Genomic DNA, 19,186 nt, shown 5'->3' on the forward strand with positions numbered 1-19,186 from the left:
CTGTAGTTAGGGAGGACATTCCTGGAAATACATCCAGGCATGTTATTTGGGTGGAACTGAGAAATAAGAAAGGAATGATCACTTTATTGGGATTGTATTATAGACCCCCTAATAGTTAGCAGGAAATTGAGAAACAAATTTGTAAGGAGGTCTCAGTTATCTGTAAGTTTAAATATGGTGGTTATAGCAGGGGATTTTAACTTTCCAAACATAGACTGAGACTGCCGTAGTGTTAAGGGTTTACATGGAGAGGAATTTGTTAAGTCAGTACAAGACAATTTTCTGATTCAGTAGGTGGATGTACCTACAAGAGAAGGTGCAAAACTTCACCTACTCTTGGGAAATAAGGCAAGGCAAGTGTCTGAGCTGTCAGTGGGGGAGCACTTTGGGGCCAGTGACCATAATTCTATTAGATTTAAAATAGTGATGGAAAAGGATAGACCGGATATAAAAGTTGAAGTTCTAAATTGGAGAAAGGCCAATTTTGACGGTATTATGCAAGAACTTTCAAAAGCTGATTGGGCGCAGATGTTCACAGGTAAAGGGACGGCTGGAAAATGGGAAGCCTTCAGAAATGAGATAACAAGAACCCAGAGAAAGTATATTCATGTTAGGGTGAAAGGAGAGGCTGGTAGGTGTAGGGAATGCTGGATGACTAGAGAAATTGAGGGTTGGTTAAGAAAAAGAAGGAAGCATATGTCAGGTATAGACAGGGTTTTGAGTGAATCCTCCGAAGAGTATAAAGGCAGTAGGAGTATACTTAAGAGGGAAATCAGGAGGGCAAAAAGGGGACATGAGATAGTTTTGGCAAATAGGGTTAAGGAGAATCCAAAGAGTTTTTATAGATACATTAAGGACAAAAAGATAACGATAGAGAGAATAGGGCCCCTGAAGGATCAGCAACACGGCCTTTGTGTGGAGCCACACGAGACAGGGGAGATACATAACAAGTGTTTTGCATCAGTATTTACTGTGGAAAAGGATATGGAAGGTATAGAATGGAGGGGAATAGATGGTGACATCTTGAAAAATGTCCATATTACAGAGGAGGAAGTGCTGGATGTCTTGAAAGGCATAAAGGTGGATAAACCCCAAGGACTGATCAGGTGTACCATAGAACTCTGTGGGAAGCTATGGAAATGATTGCTGAGCCCCTTGCTGAGATATTTATATCATCAATAGTCACAGTTGAGGTGCTGGAAGACTGGAAGTTGGCTAAGGTGGTACCACTGTTTAAGAAAGGTGGCAAGGACAAGCCAGGGAACTATAGACCAGTCAGCCTGACGTCAGTGGTGGGCAAGTTGTTGGAGAGAATCCGGAGGGACAGGATGTAAATGTATTTGGAAAGGCAAGGACTGATTAGGGATAGTCAACATGGCTTTGTGCTTGGGAAATCATGTCTCACAAACTTGATTGAGTTTTTTTGAAGAAGTAACAAAGAGAATTGGTGAGGGCAGAGCGGTAGACATGATCAATATGGACTTGGGTAAGGCGTTCAACAAGGTTCCTCGTGGGAGCCTGATTAGCAAGGTTAGATCTCATGGAATACAGGGAGAACTAGCCACTTGGATACAGAAAGGGCTCAAACTCCACCCTCCCCCCACCTCCAACCAAACCGTGGGGTGGTGGTAGAGGGTTGTTGCTCATACTGGAGGTCTGTGACCAGTAGAATGCCACAAGGATCAGTACTGGTTCCATCTCTTTTCATCAGTTATGTAAATGATTTGGACGTGAACGTGTATAGTTTATAAGTTTGCAGATGACACCAAAAATGGAGGTGTCGTGGACAGCGAAGAAGGTTACCTCAGATTACAATGGGATCTTGATTAGATAGGCCAATGGACTGAGAAATGGCAGTTGGAGTTTAATTCAGGTAAATGCGAGGTGTTGCATTTTGAGAAAGCAAATCTTAGCAGGACTTATACACTTAATCGTAAGGTCCTAGAGAGTGTTGCTGAACTGAAACCTTGGAGTGCAGGTTCATAGCTCCTTGAAAGTAGAGTTATAGGTAGATAGGATAGTGAAGGGGGCATTTGGTATGCTTTCCTTTATTGGTCAGAGTGTTGAGTACAGGAGTTAGGAGGTCATGTTGCAGCTGCTTAGGTCACTTTTGGAATATTGTGTGCTATTCTGGTCTCCTTCCTATCAGAAGGATGTTGTGAAACTTGCAAGTTTTCAGAAAAGATTTACAAGGATGTTGCCAGGGTTGGAGGATTTGAGCTTTAGAGAGAGGTTGAATAGAATGGGGCTGTTTTCTCTGGAGCGTCGGACATTGACAGGTGACCGTATAGACATTTATAAACTCATGAAGGGCATGGAAAGGATAAATAGACAAAGTCTTTTCCCTGGGATGGGGGAGTCCAGAACTAGAGGGCATAGGTTTAGGGTGAGAGGGAAAAGATATAAATGAGACCGAAGCAACAACTTTTTCACCCAGAGAGTGGTTCATGTATGGAATGAGCTGCCAGAGGATGTGGTGGAGGGTGGTACAACTGTAACATTTAAAAGGCATCTGGATGGGTATATGAATAGGAATGCTTTGGAGGGATATGGGTCAGGTGCTGGCAAATGGGAGTAGATCAGGATGGGATATCTGGTCGGCATGGACATGTTGGACTGCAGGGTCTGTTTCTGTGCTGCACATCTCTTTGACTCTAAGTATAATGTAGATAAATGTGAGAATATCTAGTTTGGCAGCAAAAACACAGAGGTAGATTGGGAAAGGGAAAGGTTGAGTGAGATCTGGGTGTCCTTGCACATCATATAGTGAAAATAAGTATGCAGGTGCAGCAGGTGATAAAGGCTGCAAATGGTATGTTGGCTTTCGTAGCACGAGAATCAGAGTACAGGAACAAGGATGGCTTGATGGAATTGTACAGGACCTTGGCGAGACTATACTTGGAATAGTGTGTGCAATTTTGATCTCCTTATCTGAAGATGGATGTTCAGGTTATGGAGGGAGTGCAAAATAAAGGTTTACCAGACTGATTCTTGGAATGTCAAGAGTGTGGTGCTGGAAAAGCACAGGTCAGGCAGCAACCGAGAGCAGGAGAATCAACATTTCGGGCATAGCCTTTCAACAGGAACGAGGCTTCTGGGTTGGGGCTGAGAAATAAATGGGAGGGGGTGGGGTGTGGGTGAGGTAGCTGAGAAAGCGATAGGTGGATGAAGGTGAGGGAGAAGGTGATAGGTCAGGGGGGAGGGGGGGAGCATCATCAACCATGTGGGAAGGGAAGTTGTGATCGTGGAAGATGATGCCGTATGGTACTCTGAGGTGGAACTGGTCATCCTGGGAACAGATATGGCCGAGGCAGTGGAATTGGGAATAAGGGATGGCATTTTTACAGGAGTTAGGGTGGGAGGTGGTGTAGTCTAGGTAGCTGTGGGAGTCAGTGGGCTTGTAGTATATGTCTGTGATTAGTTAGTCACCAGAGATGGTGATGGAGAGGTCCAGGGAGGGAGGTCTCCGAGATGGTCCAGGTGAATTTGAGGTCAGGGTGGAAGCTATGGGTAAAGTTAATGAATTGTTCAACCTCCTTGTGGGAGCATGAGGTGGCGCTAATACAATCATCAATGTAGCGGAGGAACAGGTGGGAGGGTGGAGCAGGTGTAGCTGTGGAAGATGGACTGTTCCATGTACCAGACAAGAGGCAGGCATAGCTGGGTCCCATGCGGGTAGCCATGGCTACCCCTTTGGTTTGGAGGAAGTGGGAGGATACTGGTTGGGACAGGCCCCACATTGTCCCAGTCCCAAGCCTCCAACTCGGCACCACTCTCCGGACCCATCCATCACTCCCTCCTCTGACCTATTATCTTCTACCTCACCTTCATCCACCTATCACTTTCTCAGCTATCTTCCCCCCACACTCCACCCCCTCCCATTTATCCCTCAGCACCGACCCACAAGCCTCATTCCTAATGAAGGGCTTATGCCTGAAAAGTTGATTCTCCTGATCCTTGGATGCTGCCTGACCTGCTGTGCTTTTCCAGCACTACACTCTCAACTCTGAGCTCCAGCATCAGAAGAGAGATTGGATCAGTTAGGACTATATTCAGTGGATTTTTGAAGAATGATGGTGGATCTCAGAAACCAAACAAGTTCCAACAGGACTAGACAGAGTAAATGCAGGGAGGATGTTCATGATGACAGTCACAGTCCAAGGATAGGGGTAGGTTATTTAGGACCGAGACAAGGAGAAATATCTTCAGCCAGAGAATGGTGAGCTTGTGGAATTCTCCGTCACAGAAAGCAGTTGCTGTCATAATATTGATTGTTTCAAGGAGGAGTTAGATATAGTTCTTCAGGTTAAAGGGTTCAAAGGGCATGGGGAGAAAACAGGAGCAGGGTACTGAGCTTGACGATTAACACAATCATATGGAAAGATGGAGTAGGTTTGAAGGCCCGAATAGCCCTGGCCTTGTTATTATCTTCTGTGTTTCCACCTTCCAGAGTCAAGTAGACCATGATGCAGTACATAGTATTTTCTGGCCAGTTACACTAGTGACAAGGGTGCTCTGTTCAATCTACAGGCTTACTTAAAAATCAGACAGGTACAGGTGTACCCTGGACTACAGAGAATGTCAGATCTGCACATTGCAGTGTGAGTCAGCCCACGATGAAGCGTAAAAATTCAAAAATTTAGCATCCACATCATTCCACAATGTGGCACAGAAAGAAAAGATTTTCATTTACTTTGAGCCTTTAACAACCTCTGGATATCTTAGACAATGAAGCAGCTTTGAACTGTAATCACTATTATGATGTTGTAATGAGATAATGGTCAAATAATCTGGTTTAAGTGGCCCAGGAGCTTGTCCTGAATAAGCTACATTTTTCATGCTTGACAAATCTATTGGAATTTTTTCTTAAGGATATAACTAGTGGAGTTGATAAGGGACTGCCCAAGGTGTGGTTTTCTTAGATGTTCGGATGGCTTTTGATAAAATAGCTGTAGGATAAACATCAGCCAGAATATCTGGGAGAACTGACTTGCTTTTCTTTACATAATATCATTTGATCTCTTATATCCACCTTAGAAGGCAGCTTGGTTTAACATCTCATTCCAAAGACTAACAGTGCAGCTCCACATCAGTGCAGTGGAGTGTCAGGCTAGCTTGTGGTTAAGCTTCCAGAGTGCAACTTGAATCTACAATCTTCTGCCTTCAAGGTAACAGCGTTAGAAATGCATCATGGCTGACATGCGATTAATGCTTTTAGGCCACCATTATCTTCTACACAAAGCACCTTACCTAGTAGAAGGAATAATTAAAGACTCTGTCTTTGTGATTTTTCCACTGGGAGGGAGCCTTTCCAGAAAGGTGTCTGCACTGATGCTTTCAGATGCTGCTGCTGCCTCTTCCTGTTGTATTTGATCCTTATGGGAAATCAAACAAAATGAAATTATGATTTAAAAATAGCACGTATGGTAGACTGCATTCTGAGTAATACATGATCCATCTCCTTTTGCAACACCCTGGGGTCTTTGTATTACTCGAGTGAAAGACAGCATTCAAAGTCAGCATTAAACAGCCACAATCACCCTGCATTATCCTTTCTGATATGGTCCTAGGTTACAGATATTCCTGTAGAGGATTATTTAATTGTACAAAACTGTGTTTCAGATGAATTATTGATGATCAGAAATTAATTAACGTAAAGAACTGAATGGCATGACAAAATTTCACCCTTCTTCATGCTACGAAGCATAAGCTGTGTCAATGGCACGCAGATTTGATGCAAAGGTTTCCACAATTCGAAAGTTACACGTGGAATAATAAATACCGAACCATGAGTCGTGGACAGGAATCTATTTGAGGGGTTCAGCTGGTTTAATATTCAATAACCGATGATTGAGTTCCAGCCTAGAAAGTAATGAAGGGGCTCATGATACTTGGGAGTGCATTACAAGCTGAAGTATAATCGAGGAATTTATAAATGGTTTATAGTGACTTGAGCTGGGTTAACACTGTTCATGTTTTGCTTCCGTGCTTGATAACTACCCTATGCCTAATGGCTTCACATAGTCTCCAATTATCCACGCTATTCAGTTGATAAGAAAGATCCACAGACATGCAATGTATATCTTATTTTCCCTCAATTTCAACGTTCAGTTCCTCCAAAATTTCCTTTTCACATTTCCACGCATCACAATCTGCTCCCAGATAACTGTTCCTACTTGTCACCAATTTAAATTTTCCTTCCTTATCCGACATTCTCTTTATACTCCTAAACCAACGACTGTTGGTACCATTATTCATTCTCACCTCTCCCTTGAACTCCACCTCTAGGTTACATCTGGTATAGTGCTTGACGTATTTTGCAATATGCACCAGTGATACTTACAACTGACAATGTATTGGAAACACTATCTATCTGAAACTTGCTTGCAGAGCTCTTGAGCTTTTCCGGTGCATCTACCTGCATGAAGCAAAAGACGAACAGGATTATAAAAACTGTTTATCTTTAATTTTGTGTGTTCTTTAAAATTATGGACTGGATTGAGAAAGAACTGCTTTAAAAACCAGTGTTCTAAAGGATTACTACATTTTTTGAAAAGCAAGTAACCTGACTCTCATGGCAAGCATAAAGCAGTAGTTGAAGTCTGAGTTGCAGACGAACTGGAATCAAGGGTGTGTGTACAGATGCAACTCTAGCTGGCAACAGGAAATTGATAGATAACTTGTCATTATTCCATAGACCAATGACACAAGCCTCATGTCTACCCTTGTCAACTAAACAGCTTGGGGCTAGGAACAAGATAGTGGAAAATGTTTTGATCTCCACTAGCTCAGGAACTATTTCTCTGTTCTTGGCGGTCATAAACCCATTGCAAGCTGAAACTCTTATCGGACAATTCAGAGACCTTTCCTATGTGAATTGGCTACCTTGTGTGTCTTGCAAACCAGTGGAAGCATCCAGAGAAAGGTAACTGAAAAGCAACATTTTGAACAAGGTAAGAATGCTAAGGATCATACCAGCAACCCATGAATAGAAATCTCTGAACTGTCTTCCTAGTTTTCCACCATCAAAAACTTATTTTTTTCTCTGTCTCCGTCAGTGTTTAAAAAAGGGGGCTGGGGGGTGGGTGGGTTATAAGGAAGTTAGAGTTCTAATTTGTAATATTATTTGTTGATAGTTTACAATTGTTTATCTGTAGTTAGAGTCTAGTCACTTGAAATAAATAGTAATTCTTGTTAAGTACACAAACCTGCTCTGTAGTTTGTCAGCCTGGGTTTGAAAATCAGGTAATTTGGGGAATTTAGTATACTCATTTTAAAACCTTTAAAAACTTCTATAGTGATTCTGGAACTAGCAGGGCTTAATTTCTGGTGCATTATCCCAGTGAGGTATGACAGGATAGTTCATGAGCTCACAGCTAACCACAAAATTCAAGTAAAGAAGCCACTTGACTGGAGGAGGGCACAGTGAAAGGGGGATGGAGGTCGGTCCCAATCCAAAACCTGTAGTTTAATTATTTTAGATTTGAAAACTAGTCAGCAACCTGCTTCTCATAAGTGAACATGAGAGGCTGTTACCAGAGTTTCTTTCTCATATCAATTTTATCCTCAGCAAACTCTCAGTCCTTTCTTCATGACCATCACATTCTTCCTAAAATAGAGTGGCCAAAACAGAACATAATAGTCTCACTGTATTGATCCATGAACATTTAGCATCACCTCATTACACCAATTTATTAAAAACTAGCAACCTAAATACAGTTTTAATATCAAGTTAATTTGCTTCTGTATGCATTTCTAAAATCTCTACAACCTCTGTGTCTCTGCTCCCCTACTTATTTTAAATTATCATTTAATAATTAAGCACATTTGATCCTCATTGTTTCTTTCAAAATGTGTCAGTTCACATTTCTTCATCTTAGATTTCACCTGCCCTTTAGATACTCAGTCTGTAGACTGGATTTAGTGAGGTTCTTTGTTTGAGTTTATCTCTGTGAATAATATCTGGGCAGAGCCAGCAGATGTAACTGATTGATATTGGTTTGCTAAACTCAGCTGATGGTATTAATGGACATGTTCAATCCAGAATGAAGCCTTTCAGCAAGATGGTGGAAGAGTAAGATGCTCCTGCTGGAGCTCCTCTGCTCTGCCTGCTCTTCTTTCTTCTTTTTTTTCCCTCTATCTCTCCCCTTAGCTCCAGAGATGAATCCTGGAGCAGTGGCAGACGTGTATTGCGAGCCCGTGGAGCAGCACCCAAGGGAGTGAGTCCCGACCGGAGACCAGTGCAGGGGAAGCAGTCCTAGAACTTACCTTGGAGCAGATGAGTGCGGGTACAGAATGGACAGCAGGCTAGGAGCGGAGTGGGGACAGCTCTTGAACTGGGGTCTGGGGTGGGCGGTCAGACCACGTGCAGAGGCCCTGTTGCTGCAATGAAAATTTATTTGAATTTTTTTTTAACCTGGCTGTAAAGTCAATCCTTTAACAATGTCTTATTTCTAATTTATTTTTTAAACAGTGTAAAGTAATGTAACTACGTTTTATTCCTCTTTTGTATCCAAGATTTGTACCTAGGTATTTGTACCGAAGATTGCACTATAAGGCAGGCATTATAAAAGCTTTTTACTATAACTCCAAAAGGGAGTACACGTGACAAAGGATATTGTATTTTATTCTCTTCTATTCAATTTTATTCTGGCTTGACTGAGCACATGCTCTTTTTTGTTTCGTTAGTTAACAATGGTTAGTCATGTTCGCATGAGGCTGCAAATCTTCTTGAACCAACTCAAAAAAAACCTTATTCCACAAAAAGAAACAAATCAAGTATTGAAGACAGTTAGAATGATCTTAAATCCCACAGAAAACAAAGTGTCAACCTGTTTCCCAATGCTTTTTATTAGAGAGATTGATGTCCAGAGAAATTAGGTACTTACTCAAGTCTTTAGTATTCTACTTAACGTACTTCTGAAAGTTTTTTTTGTTATGGAGCGTTGAGGCAGTTTTGCCTTCTGGCTCTGCCCAGATACCGTTCACAGAGATAAATTCAAAACAAGGACTCTCACTAAACCCAATCTATTACCTAATCTGACACACATGGCCTATTCAAAGTATTAGTGCATTTTATTTAATAGATCCTTGCTGATTCTGACAGGAAATAATCCAAGAGCCAAACTTTTCTCAGTTCTATTAACCTGTAGGTGTTTTAACGCAACGTTCCTTGTTTTGAAGTTTCACAAATGAAAACTGGCTGGTGAGGAGAGTTGCACCCTAAACTCCTTCTAGGAGCAAAAGTAAACTTGCTTCTAAACGGAATTAAAAACCTGCTCAAGTTCCTAGACTCTACTGAACTGAAAATAAAGCTGATAGATTTACAATAAGTGCAGGAATCCTTGTAAGGTCAACAGTGTAAAGATATTTTCATTTCCACCACAAGGGCCTGCAGTCAATTACTTTTTGAAGAAAAATGCTGGATTTAAATACTGTTTCAGAAGGACTTCCTGACCTCTTTTTATTTTTACAAAGAAAGGAAACTCTTCGCTGAAGGAACCAACACCCATTTGCCTCTATTTTGAAATACATATTTCAAAAATGATATTTCTATGTAAATTATACACTTTTCATTGCATTGGAAACCAGCTAAGAGGTTGTTTTAGCTTTGGCTCTTCTATAACTTGTAGTTCAAGTCAAGAATAAAGCCAAAACAGCACCTGGAATACAGTAAAAGCTAGGTCTATCATTACTGACAGACTGTGAATGGGAAATGGTATTCAGTGTAAGACAAAGGTGAAAAGATGACAAATGCTTGGAAGATTTAGCTGGAAGCTAAAGAAAAAAAATGCAGTAATTTAGTGAAAGGCAGTCAATCTTGTTGAAGTTGAAGTTCTGGAAGTAGCACGTTTAGTTTTAGATTAAAACCACAACAGTAGCTACTGCACCATGATTTTCCCTGAAAGCTCAGAGAAGAGAAACCAGAAAGTACGAGAAGGAACTGGAAGCTCACATGGAAAGGAATATGCAAAAAAAAAGCGTTCTAGGAATGAAAGAATGTTGATACAAGTTGACCAGCAAAAGCAGTAGCAGCAATAAAAAGAATTTTTGTTATTCGGCAAGTGGTTGGAATCTGGAATGCAGGGTGTGGTGAAAGCAGATTAACCGTGACTTCTAAATGAAAAGAAATAAACGCAGGGTAACAGTAGGGCAGTTGGGACTGTTAACGTTGCTCCTGCAGAAAGCTGACACAGATACAATGAGGTAAATGGTCTCCGCTGAGCTATAACTATTCCACGATTTTTTTATCTGAAGATAAGCTTCTTGGTATCACTTCTGAATGGTTCAGCTCTAACTTTAAGGTTAATCCACATATTTGGAACATTCCCACTAGAGAAAATAGGAACCTGCTTCCAGATTTCACTTCTAAATATGCAATTACTAAATGTATTGTTTTTGTTTGTTCTGGTCTCCGTAGCTCAGAACGTTACAGTACTCTGCTTTTCAACAGATCCATAGAATGTTTCAATGAAGCTTAAGGAAAAAACAAGGTGCTATAGATGCTGGACATCTGAAATGAGAGCAAAAAATGCTAGAGAAACTCAACAAGTCTGGCAGTTTCTGTGGAGAGATAATTTTTAAAGGGCAGATTTTCTGAAATGCAGAATTCTCCCTCACACCTTGTTTTTAGATCAAAGAAATGTAATGTTATGTCCACAACTTATGAGACAATGCCTTGAAAATCATTAACCCTGGTCAACAGCAACCTCTGGTGGTGCAGATGAAGCAGTGCAAGAGTACTGCTTATTTCCAGGATACACTCTGCATCTAATTACATTGAATCAACATAATACAGAAAGTAACTTGAACAATCAGTGGCAACATACATGCTTCATCATGTAACCTTTTGCCATCCCTCCATTCAAATCTGTCAATACACCCTCTTATTCTCTTAAGTTCTATTTACATGTACATCATTTGTCCTCATATTGTTACTGGACTAATTCATTACCATCTTATATTGTTAACTCTAGATTCTTCTTAACTTTGGATTCATCTGCATTATTTCTAATTTTTAAGAGCTCCAGAAGATTGACCAAGATTTCTTGTTTGTTTTTAAAGAAAAAAGAACCCTAGTCTGTTTAGTCTTTGGAGAAACTTATACCCTCTCATCTTTGTAATTATTCTAGTTAATATTGTTCTACTTTGGTATCAGATGACCGGAGTCCAGTTTTTAAGCGAAATGTCTAGCTATTTCTACACATGATTGATCTGTTTTAGTAAAGATAAAAGTGACTCTTTGCACATTATCAGGCTTCTTGTAGTCTAAAAGTATGAGATGTTTGGGTTTCAATTGAATCTTCACTAAAGGGAAAGACTACATCCCAGTTCTTGGCTACTTACTTCTCCAAACCCAAATATGCATATGTACAGAATGTCTCAATCGTATTGTTTTCACTAAGATTCTAATCCTTATTTTGAAATCTCCCTGCACACTTGCAATTTCCCCCAACCATAACTAAACACACAACCTATAGTAAAGGAGAGGGCTTTTTGGTCTATGTCAACACTTTAAGAAAACCATTGCATTAGCTTAACTACATTGCTCTTTCCCCATAGCTCCACCAATTTTAATTTCAAGTAAATATCTATGGCAGTTTGAAAACTGTTCCTGAATAAGCTTCATCTACTACTTTATGCAGTGCATGCCAGGTAATAACGTGCATCCATTGCTCTTTCAATATTATTTGCATGTACATTTCATCCTACTATCAGTGCCAGTGTTTCACCCAAAGCTCCCATCCTTCAGAAACATATTCCCATATCCCTAGTGTTGCCACTTGTCCTTCGTTACCAAAAGCCTACAAAAACGTCATCGTTCAACCATGTTTTTCTTTCTAACTTTGTTGGCATCTATTTTTCTTATTTAATATTCTCTCTTTTCTACCCTGTTAGTGATACTGTAGAAATATGAAGTCTTGAAGGTGAAGAACCCTACTAATTGATTTTTGACCTTGCCTCAGGATAAAATTTCTTTTTTTACAGTCATGATGATCATCTTCTAAAAATACTGTAACTTGCAATCACAACAGTATCAAGTTCTTACAAACAAAAACAGAAATTGCTACCAAAGCTCTCATCTGGCATGTCTGGCAGTATCTGTAGGGGGAAAGCAGAATTAATGTTTCAAGTCTGCTTGACTCTTCATCAGGACAGCTCGGAAAAAGTGGTATTTATGCTAAAGTTGAGGTTATGGAGGTTGGGGAGAGAGATGGGTGAATAGATGGAGATGGAGCCCAGAAAGGGAGAGATATGAAAGGGGTCGATAGATGAAGAAATGTCCCAAAACATTAGGATGTTGTGAAACTTGAAAGGGTTCAGAAAAGATTTACAAGGATGTTGCCAGGGTTGGAGGGTTTGAGCTACAGGGAGAGGCTGAATAGGTTGGGACTGTTTTCCCTGTAGCATCAGACGTTTATAGAGGTTTATGAAATCATGGGGGCATGGATCAGGTAAATAGACAATGTCTTTTCCCTGTGTTGGGGGAGTCCAGAACTAGAGGGCATAAGTTTAGGGAGAGAGGGGAAAGATTTAAAAGGGACCAAAGGACAACTTTTTCATGCAAAGAGTAGTGCATGTATGGAATGAACTATCAGAGGAAGTGGTAGAGGCTGGTACAATTACGACATTTAAAAGGCATCTGGATGGGTACATGAATAGGAAGGGTTTAGAGGGATACAGGCCAAGTGCTGGCAAATGAGGCTAGATTAGGTTGGGATATCTAGCCACCATGGACGAGTTGGACTGAAGGGTATGTTTCCGTGCTGTACATCTCTATGACTATTAAGTGGTTTCTCTTCACAGATGCTGCCAGACCTGCTGAGCATTTCCAGCAATGTCTGTTTTTGTTGTAGACAGATAAGAGGATACGCCAGGACAGAAGAGAAACAGACTTTTTTAAAATTCTTTACTCACTAGCTCAGCCCATTCAGAATTACTAAGAGTTAAGAGTCAACCACATTGCTGTGGGTCTGGAATCACATGGAGATCAGATCAGGTAAAGGACATTAGTGAACCAGACAGGTTTTCCAGCAATTGACAATGGCTTCATGGCCGTTATAAGACTTTTAATTCCAGGTTTTTACTGAATTTTTACTATCTTCCACAGAAGGACTCGAACCCGGGTCTCTAGATTAATAGTCAAGTGACTGTACCATGAGGCCATCATCTCCCCATTAGGAGAAAATGGGTAGATTGTGATGAAGAAAGCAACACATGCAACGTGATTATAGGCCTGAGAATAGGTGAGAACCAGGGCCGATTATCACAGTAAATGGATTGCTTTCAGCACAGTCTACCCATTGTCTCCACTCTCAGCTGTCATTATCATTTATTTAGCTTCTCTTCTATCCTGGCCTATTATCAATAACTCCCTCATCTGCCAACCCTTTCATATTTCTCTCTCTGGGATTCATGTCCCCTTGTTCGCTCACCTCTCTTCCTCCCTCCCCAGCCTCCACTTCAGCATGAGTACCACCTTTTCGTAGCTGCTTTCAGTTCTGATGAAGAAAGTCACATTAACGCTGCTTTCTCCCTACAACTGCTACCAGACCAAACAGTTCCACCAACAATTTCTGTTTTTGTATCAGATCTCCAGCATTCACAATTCTTTATTTTTCTGAATTTCTTACAGGACTGGGCGGTTCTTTGGTCTGGCTTCTCAAGCTATGGATGCTGCCAATTTCAGTCTGGGAACTGGAGTGTGACAAGCCTTCAAAGTAAGGTCTGCAAAACAACAACAAAATAAGATTAGACATTGGATGAAGATAATGAGGCACTTGCGATGCAATTCTAATATCATGAGATAGAATTACATTCAAAAGCAGAGGGCCTTCCTCAGACTTACAAAATGAAGACCAGTGAACTACAAGTTTACAATCTAATCAACATCTTATAATTCTCTAGAATTGTCATGCCTTGTAAAGCTATGTTAACACTGTGGGATCTTTTACATTCAACTCAACAGCAGACACGTGCAAGATAGCATTTGACAGTACAAAATTCTCAGTAAGTCACCATCATGCTAACATCCATTATTTGTACTTCTGTGTCAATGCAAGTGCTGAAGATACATCCTTTAATCTTCTCTCACCTCACTGTCCAAGGCTCCAAATGCTCTTTCCATGTAAAACATTGATTTAAGTACACATCTTAAAATTTAGCCTACTGTATTTGCTCAATATTGTATGTTGTAGAATGGGGAGATCAGACACTGACTTCTGGCCTATTCAAAGGATCCCCAATCAATTCGCAAGCATAACCCCAAGCTAACAATCATCTGTCATTCTAATTATCAACCTTGCTCACTTGTCGATCTCTCTGCCCTTAGCTTGCTGCAGTGCTCCAATAAAACTGGATGAGGAAAAGCACCTCATCTTTTGACAAGATGCATTACAGATGTCTGGAATAAACTCTAAATTCGACAATTTCAGACTGCAAACTGTCCTTCTCTCAGTTTTATTCTTCTTTTCACTTTTTTGGCAGAAGCTACTTAGCAGTCTTCCATCCACAACTCCTCCAGATACATCATTACTTTGCTTCATTACTTATTTCATTACCATTCCATTTGGCCCTGGACCAATTATTTGGCTGTGGCATAGTGGTAATGGGCTATTAATATATTAGAATCCCTACAGTTTGGAAACAGGCCCTTCGGCCCAACAAGTCCACACCGACCCACTGAAGAGTCTCCCACCCAGACCCATTCCCCTACATTTACCCCGGACTCATGCACCTAACCTACACATCCCTAAACCCTATGGGCATTTAGCACGGCCAATTCACCGAACCTGCACATCTTTGGATTGTGGGAGGAAACCGGAGCACCCAGACGAAACCCACGCAAACAAGGGGAGAATGTGCAAACTCCACACAGACAGTCGCCGGAGGCTGGAATCGAACCCGGGTACCTAAAGCTGTGAGTCAGCAGTGCTAACCACTGTGCCACCCCCTGGCTAATGTTCCAGGGACATGAATTCAAATCCCACCACAGCAGACTGTGAAATCTGAATTCAATAACAACCTGCAGCTAAAAGCTAATATAATGGTGTCCATGTAAAAACCCATCTGGCTCACTAATGTCCTCAGGAAAGGGAGTCTGCTGTCCTTACCGGATCTGACTTCCATGTGACTCCAGAGCCATAGCAAAGTAGTTGGGTCTTGACTGCCCCCTGGGCAATTAGGCCTGGACAATAAATGCTGGTCTAGTCAGCAATGCCCACATCCGATTCACAAATAACACAATCGTCCCATCACCTATCCTGTCACAGACCTTTACTTCTGTTTATTTTCTGAAACACTCACCTCTTTGGCATGCTAAAAACCATTTCTGATTCGCCCGGTTCTGTTGAAAGATCATCAACTGGTAATGTTAACTTCATCTCTCTTCAGATGCTCCCTGGTTTCCTGAACATTTCCCACATTTTTGCTTTTATTTCCGATTTCCAGCTTTTGGAGTATTATGCATTTATATTAGTAAGTCCATAAGACCATAAGAAATTGGAAGAGTTGGCCATTCAGCTTCTTGAGCCAGCTCTGCCTTTCAATAGGACATATATCAGTTTATTGCATTATTTGGTAGTGGCCAGTGTTATAGCTGGACTGGCGCAGCTTGGCTCGGGGAGTGGTGATTCTGAAGTTGAGGCCTTCAGTACAATTGCTGGAATGTTGCGAGAGTCAATAGATTTTATGCTATGCAATACTTTTAGTCATTTTTTGAGGTCGCATGGAATAAATCAACTTCACTGTGATGCTGGGGACCTCAGAAGGAGGCACTGATGAATCACCCCCTCAGCACATCTAGTTGACGATAGTTGAAATTTTATTAACTAGATATGCTGGGCTTCGACATTATTGAGGAGTGAGGGACCAGCTGCCGGATTTCCAACAGTGTACTATTTTCAACTGTACTTAATTAGCTGCAAAGTGTTTTGAGGAGCTTATAAAAAGCACTATTGTGATGAAAGCTAGTTTACACATGCGATTAATTCTACTTTTAAAAAGAAAGAGTTTAGACTTACAGTTAATGGTATGCAGATGTTGGCCTATTTTTTGAAGGGGTTTTAAAATTAACGAGGTCATTGCCTCTGGAACAATTATTTTCAACCAATATGGGTCGACTGGAAGTTTGTTTATATTGTGCTGGTCTCCAAATGAGAAAGCATTGAAAGATATCAACTTGCTTTTAGCTTACAAATAAGAATTTTAGCTTGGAAAAATCCAGAGATGAGAAAACTTTCAGGCAGTTCAAAGAGACCTTGACTTAAATCAGATGCAAGTATAGTCTCTTCTAGATAAAGGTGATTGTTTAGAACAGTTATGTTAGCTCAGTGAAAGAGTGCACTTTGTAAATGTTCTGAGGAAGAGTGTTTGGTTGGAAATCTACATTGGTTATTCACAGCTTACAAAGTCTAAGGTCTCACTTGCGTGAGGATTCCAATAAAACGTTTTAGTGCTCGCACGACTGATAGGTGCGATGAAGTTGAAGGCGTGTACTGTACCTTTAAGAGAGAGTGAATGCTGTTCTGAATGACAGATTACAAGCACCTGGGTATATGACTGGATTGCAGTCCCAGAGTGTACTGGAAAACTGAAAAAATGTAACATTTGGCTGTGAAATGGATACCTGAGTTTTGGTTGCTGTTTTAACAAGAATTCAAATTTAACCAGTTTAAATTTTGCCCCAGGATATTAAAACGAGTTTGAATTTATTGTTTTGCCAACATCAAACCAATGAGACAGACAATCTGATGTCGGGCGGATCTAACTGCCAATCTAACATCTTGCTCTCAAAGAAATTACAAACACTCTCTATCAAAGGTACCTTTTCATGTGAAACATATTTGCAGGAAAAAGACCATCCCAGGGAGATCAGCAGTCAGAGGAGTGAAGACACAGAAAACGACAGAGACTGTGTGGTTTTGAGATTAACTTAGTGTAATTTTAATAAGTGTCTTACTGGAACAGCATTTTTTAAATATAGAGTTGGAGTCTGGTTAAAAAGAAGGGAGGGCTTGGATTTGTGAATAGTTGTTTTGTTATTTAATGTTCACTATTAGAGTTAGAAAAAAATTGTTATTCTTTTTAAATAGTGGAATTTGGGAGTTCTCTGTCATTCATATTTTCACAAATTATGAGACGAGGTGAGGCTTTCTGAGTGCTTGGTTTAATTAAGAGGGGTTCAACCACCACTTCGTAACATAGGGAAAGGAATTTTTTTTAATTTTTTGAGTAGGTGTGAAGTGATGGTGTTTGAGAATATATGTGATTATGTTTTGCCATACATTCTGATATTTATGTATCACCATTTGAAAGCTATCTGGGTTTGGATTTCTTTTATGTTAATGCTTGAGTGAAAGGCTGCCATATGAAACAAAAGTCCATTTCGTTCTGGGATCCGACTTATCCAGTAGAAACATCAGCTGGCATCACCACATTGTACAAATGTAATCTTCTGTTTTTTCAATGAAATTATATTTTGAAAATAAATATTTCCAATACAGAAACATTTTGTATTCGAGTATTCAAGCGACGAGTATTTCTACAGTATAGTTGGGACTCAGACCTGCTGAATAAGCACCAACTATTTATAATCTGCAAGCAGGGTAACATTACAAAGTATAATGTGAGACAAATGTCCTTCATACTTGAGCTTTGGTTTTGGAGTACTGAGGACACTGTCATCATCGTCCATGTCGGGGCCACTGTCACTGGGATTTTCCACATCCAAGCTGTCGTACAACAGGTCTAGGTCCTCCTCCACTTCTTGCACATTGTCTGTGGGATCCTGCTCCGAGTCAAGGACCTACAACAAATTTACAAAAATATTTCATTAATGCCTTGCTCCAACCATCGTTTGCACATTTCTCTTTATCTTGATTGGTGAGTACAAGCAAAGTGCATTTTAAAAAGTGGATTTGTTCAACCTAGGTCAGAAAAAGCTGGGAAAAGAATCTAATCAGTCAAACTGTGGAATATTAAGAGTATCAAATACATGTGATTCTGCTAGGATGTACAGAAACGTCAAATATAAACAGGAACCAACTGGTCTTGACTTTCACCTCCACCTCCAACACCCAACAAATAATTCACCAACCTCTTGAGTAGCAATGTACTTTTGGTTTTGATTTATCATAATACAATTACTTTATACTATAAGCATATTACATAATTTTGCACCCCACATTAAAAATAAAAACTCCAATCAGCGTACCTCATCTGAAACCTTGAACCGTCTCAGTAGGGCAACTACTTTCTGCTTGAAGTTCTGTTGCTGGAAGGAAAAACAATTTGAACAATTAAGCCTCCAAAAATTAGTGAGTGAAGCAACCATGGACAGAGCAATACAAACTCATGTAAGTTACCAACCACCTAAGTTTATGTTTATGCAGATGACCATAATGCATAATTCATAATAGTAAGGTAGATCAATAATTTCACTTAGAGCCCACAGGATGTGTAGAATGGGAATTATAAATCACTTTGGAGGAACATTAGAGAGAACTTCACCTCAAAGACCACGTACATTACTTCTTGCGTTTTTTTTTATTGTGGATCAAGATGGGAGAAGAACAGTTTTAAAAGCCACAGATTACTGAAGGATTACTTCAATCCTTCAGGATTTTCAAAGCAAGTAACCTGACAATCATCATAAGCACAGTTTACACAGCTGCTTGTTCAAGCAGTAGCTGAAGTGTAGTTTGCAGATGAGTTGAAGCAGAAAGGTGTGTATTAATGGAGACTGAGCCAACTACAAATAGCGGATTGGTCTGTGTCCAATTGACCAACTTTTGATGACAAAGGCCTTCTGCCTGCTAACAACTGCGTGATTGGTTTTCAGGTAGCTGAACAGTAGAGAGAAACATCAGCTCGGGAGCTTACTGTTCTCTGCAGTAAAAGCTTAAAGAAAACCAGCTAATGTTTCCTTCAGTTGTTGTAAGCTGGGACTTTTAATTAAAAAGTCAGATAATTATGAACCAGCCACAACTGTGCATTTGCAAATCAGGAAAAGCATCTGGAGAAGGAAGACTAAGTAGCAGCATTCAGATCAGCACAAGAACCATCTCAGCAGATCCTATGAACAATGGCCAATGAAATGCTTGCCCCGTTTTCCTTCCATCCATAACATTTTTTTTCTGTGTGTAGGGTCATGCACCCACATGTGCGAGAGAGAGAGAGAGAGACA

At 40.4% G+C, this 19,186-nt stretch overlaps 1 protein-coding gene across 6 annotated transcripts in view; it reads right to left on the reverse strand.

Moving 5' to 3' along the window:
- pacs2 (phosphofurin acidic cluster sorting protein 2) overlaps positions 1-19,186 on the reverse strand; it is a 282,143-nt gene that overhangs the window by 74,541 nt on the left and 188,416 nt on the right. For all 6 annotated transcript variants that reach the window (XM_043698194.1, XM_043698193.1, XM_043698192.1 and 3 more), the window contains 5 exons: positions 18,215-18,274; positions 17,649-17,806; positions 13,635-13,728; positions 6,344-6,418; positions 5,251-5,375 (listed from right to left, as the gene is read on the reverse strand). In XM_043698194.1, coding sequence (XP_043554129.1) covers positions 5,251-5,375; positions 6,344-6,418; positions 13,635-13,728; positions 17,649-17,806; positions 18,215-18,274 — 512 coding nt within the window. The remainder of the gene's footprint in view (positions 1-5,250; positions 5,376-6,343; positions 6,419-13,634; positions 13,729-17,648; positions 17,807-18,214; positions 18,275-19,186) is intronic.

This window comes from Chiloscyllium plagiosum, chromosome 10 (genome assembly GCF_004010195.1).
Source record: "Chiloscyllium plagiosum isolate BGI_BamShark_2017 chromosome 10, ASM401019v2, whole genome shotgun sequence".
Lineage (NCBI taxonomy): Eukaryota > Metazoa > Chordata > Chondrichthyes > Orectolobiformes > Hemiscylliidae > Chiloscyllium > Chiloscyllium plagiosum.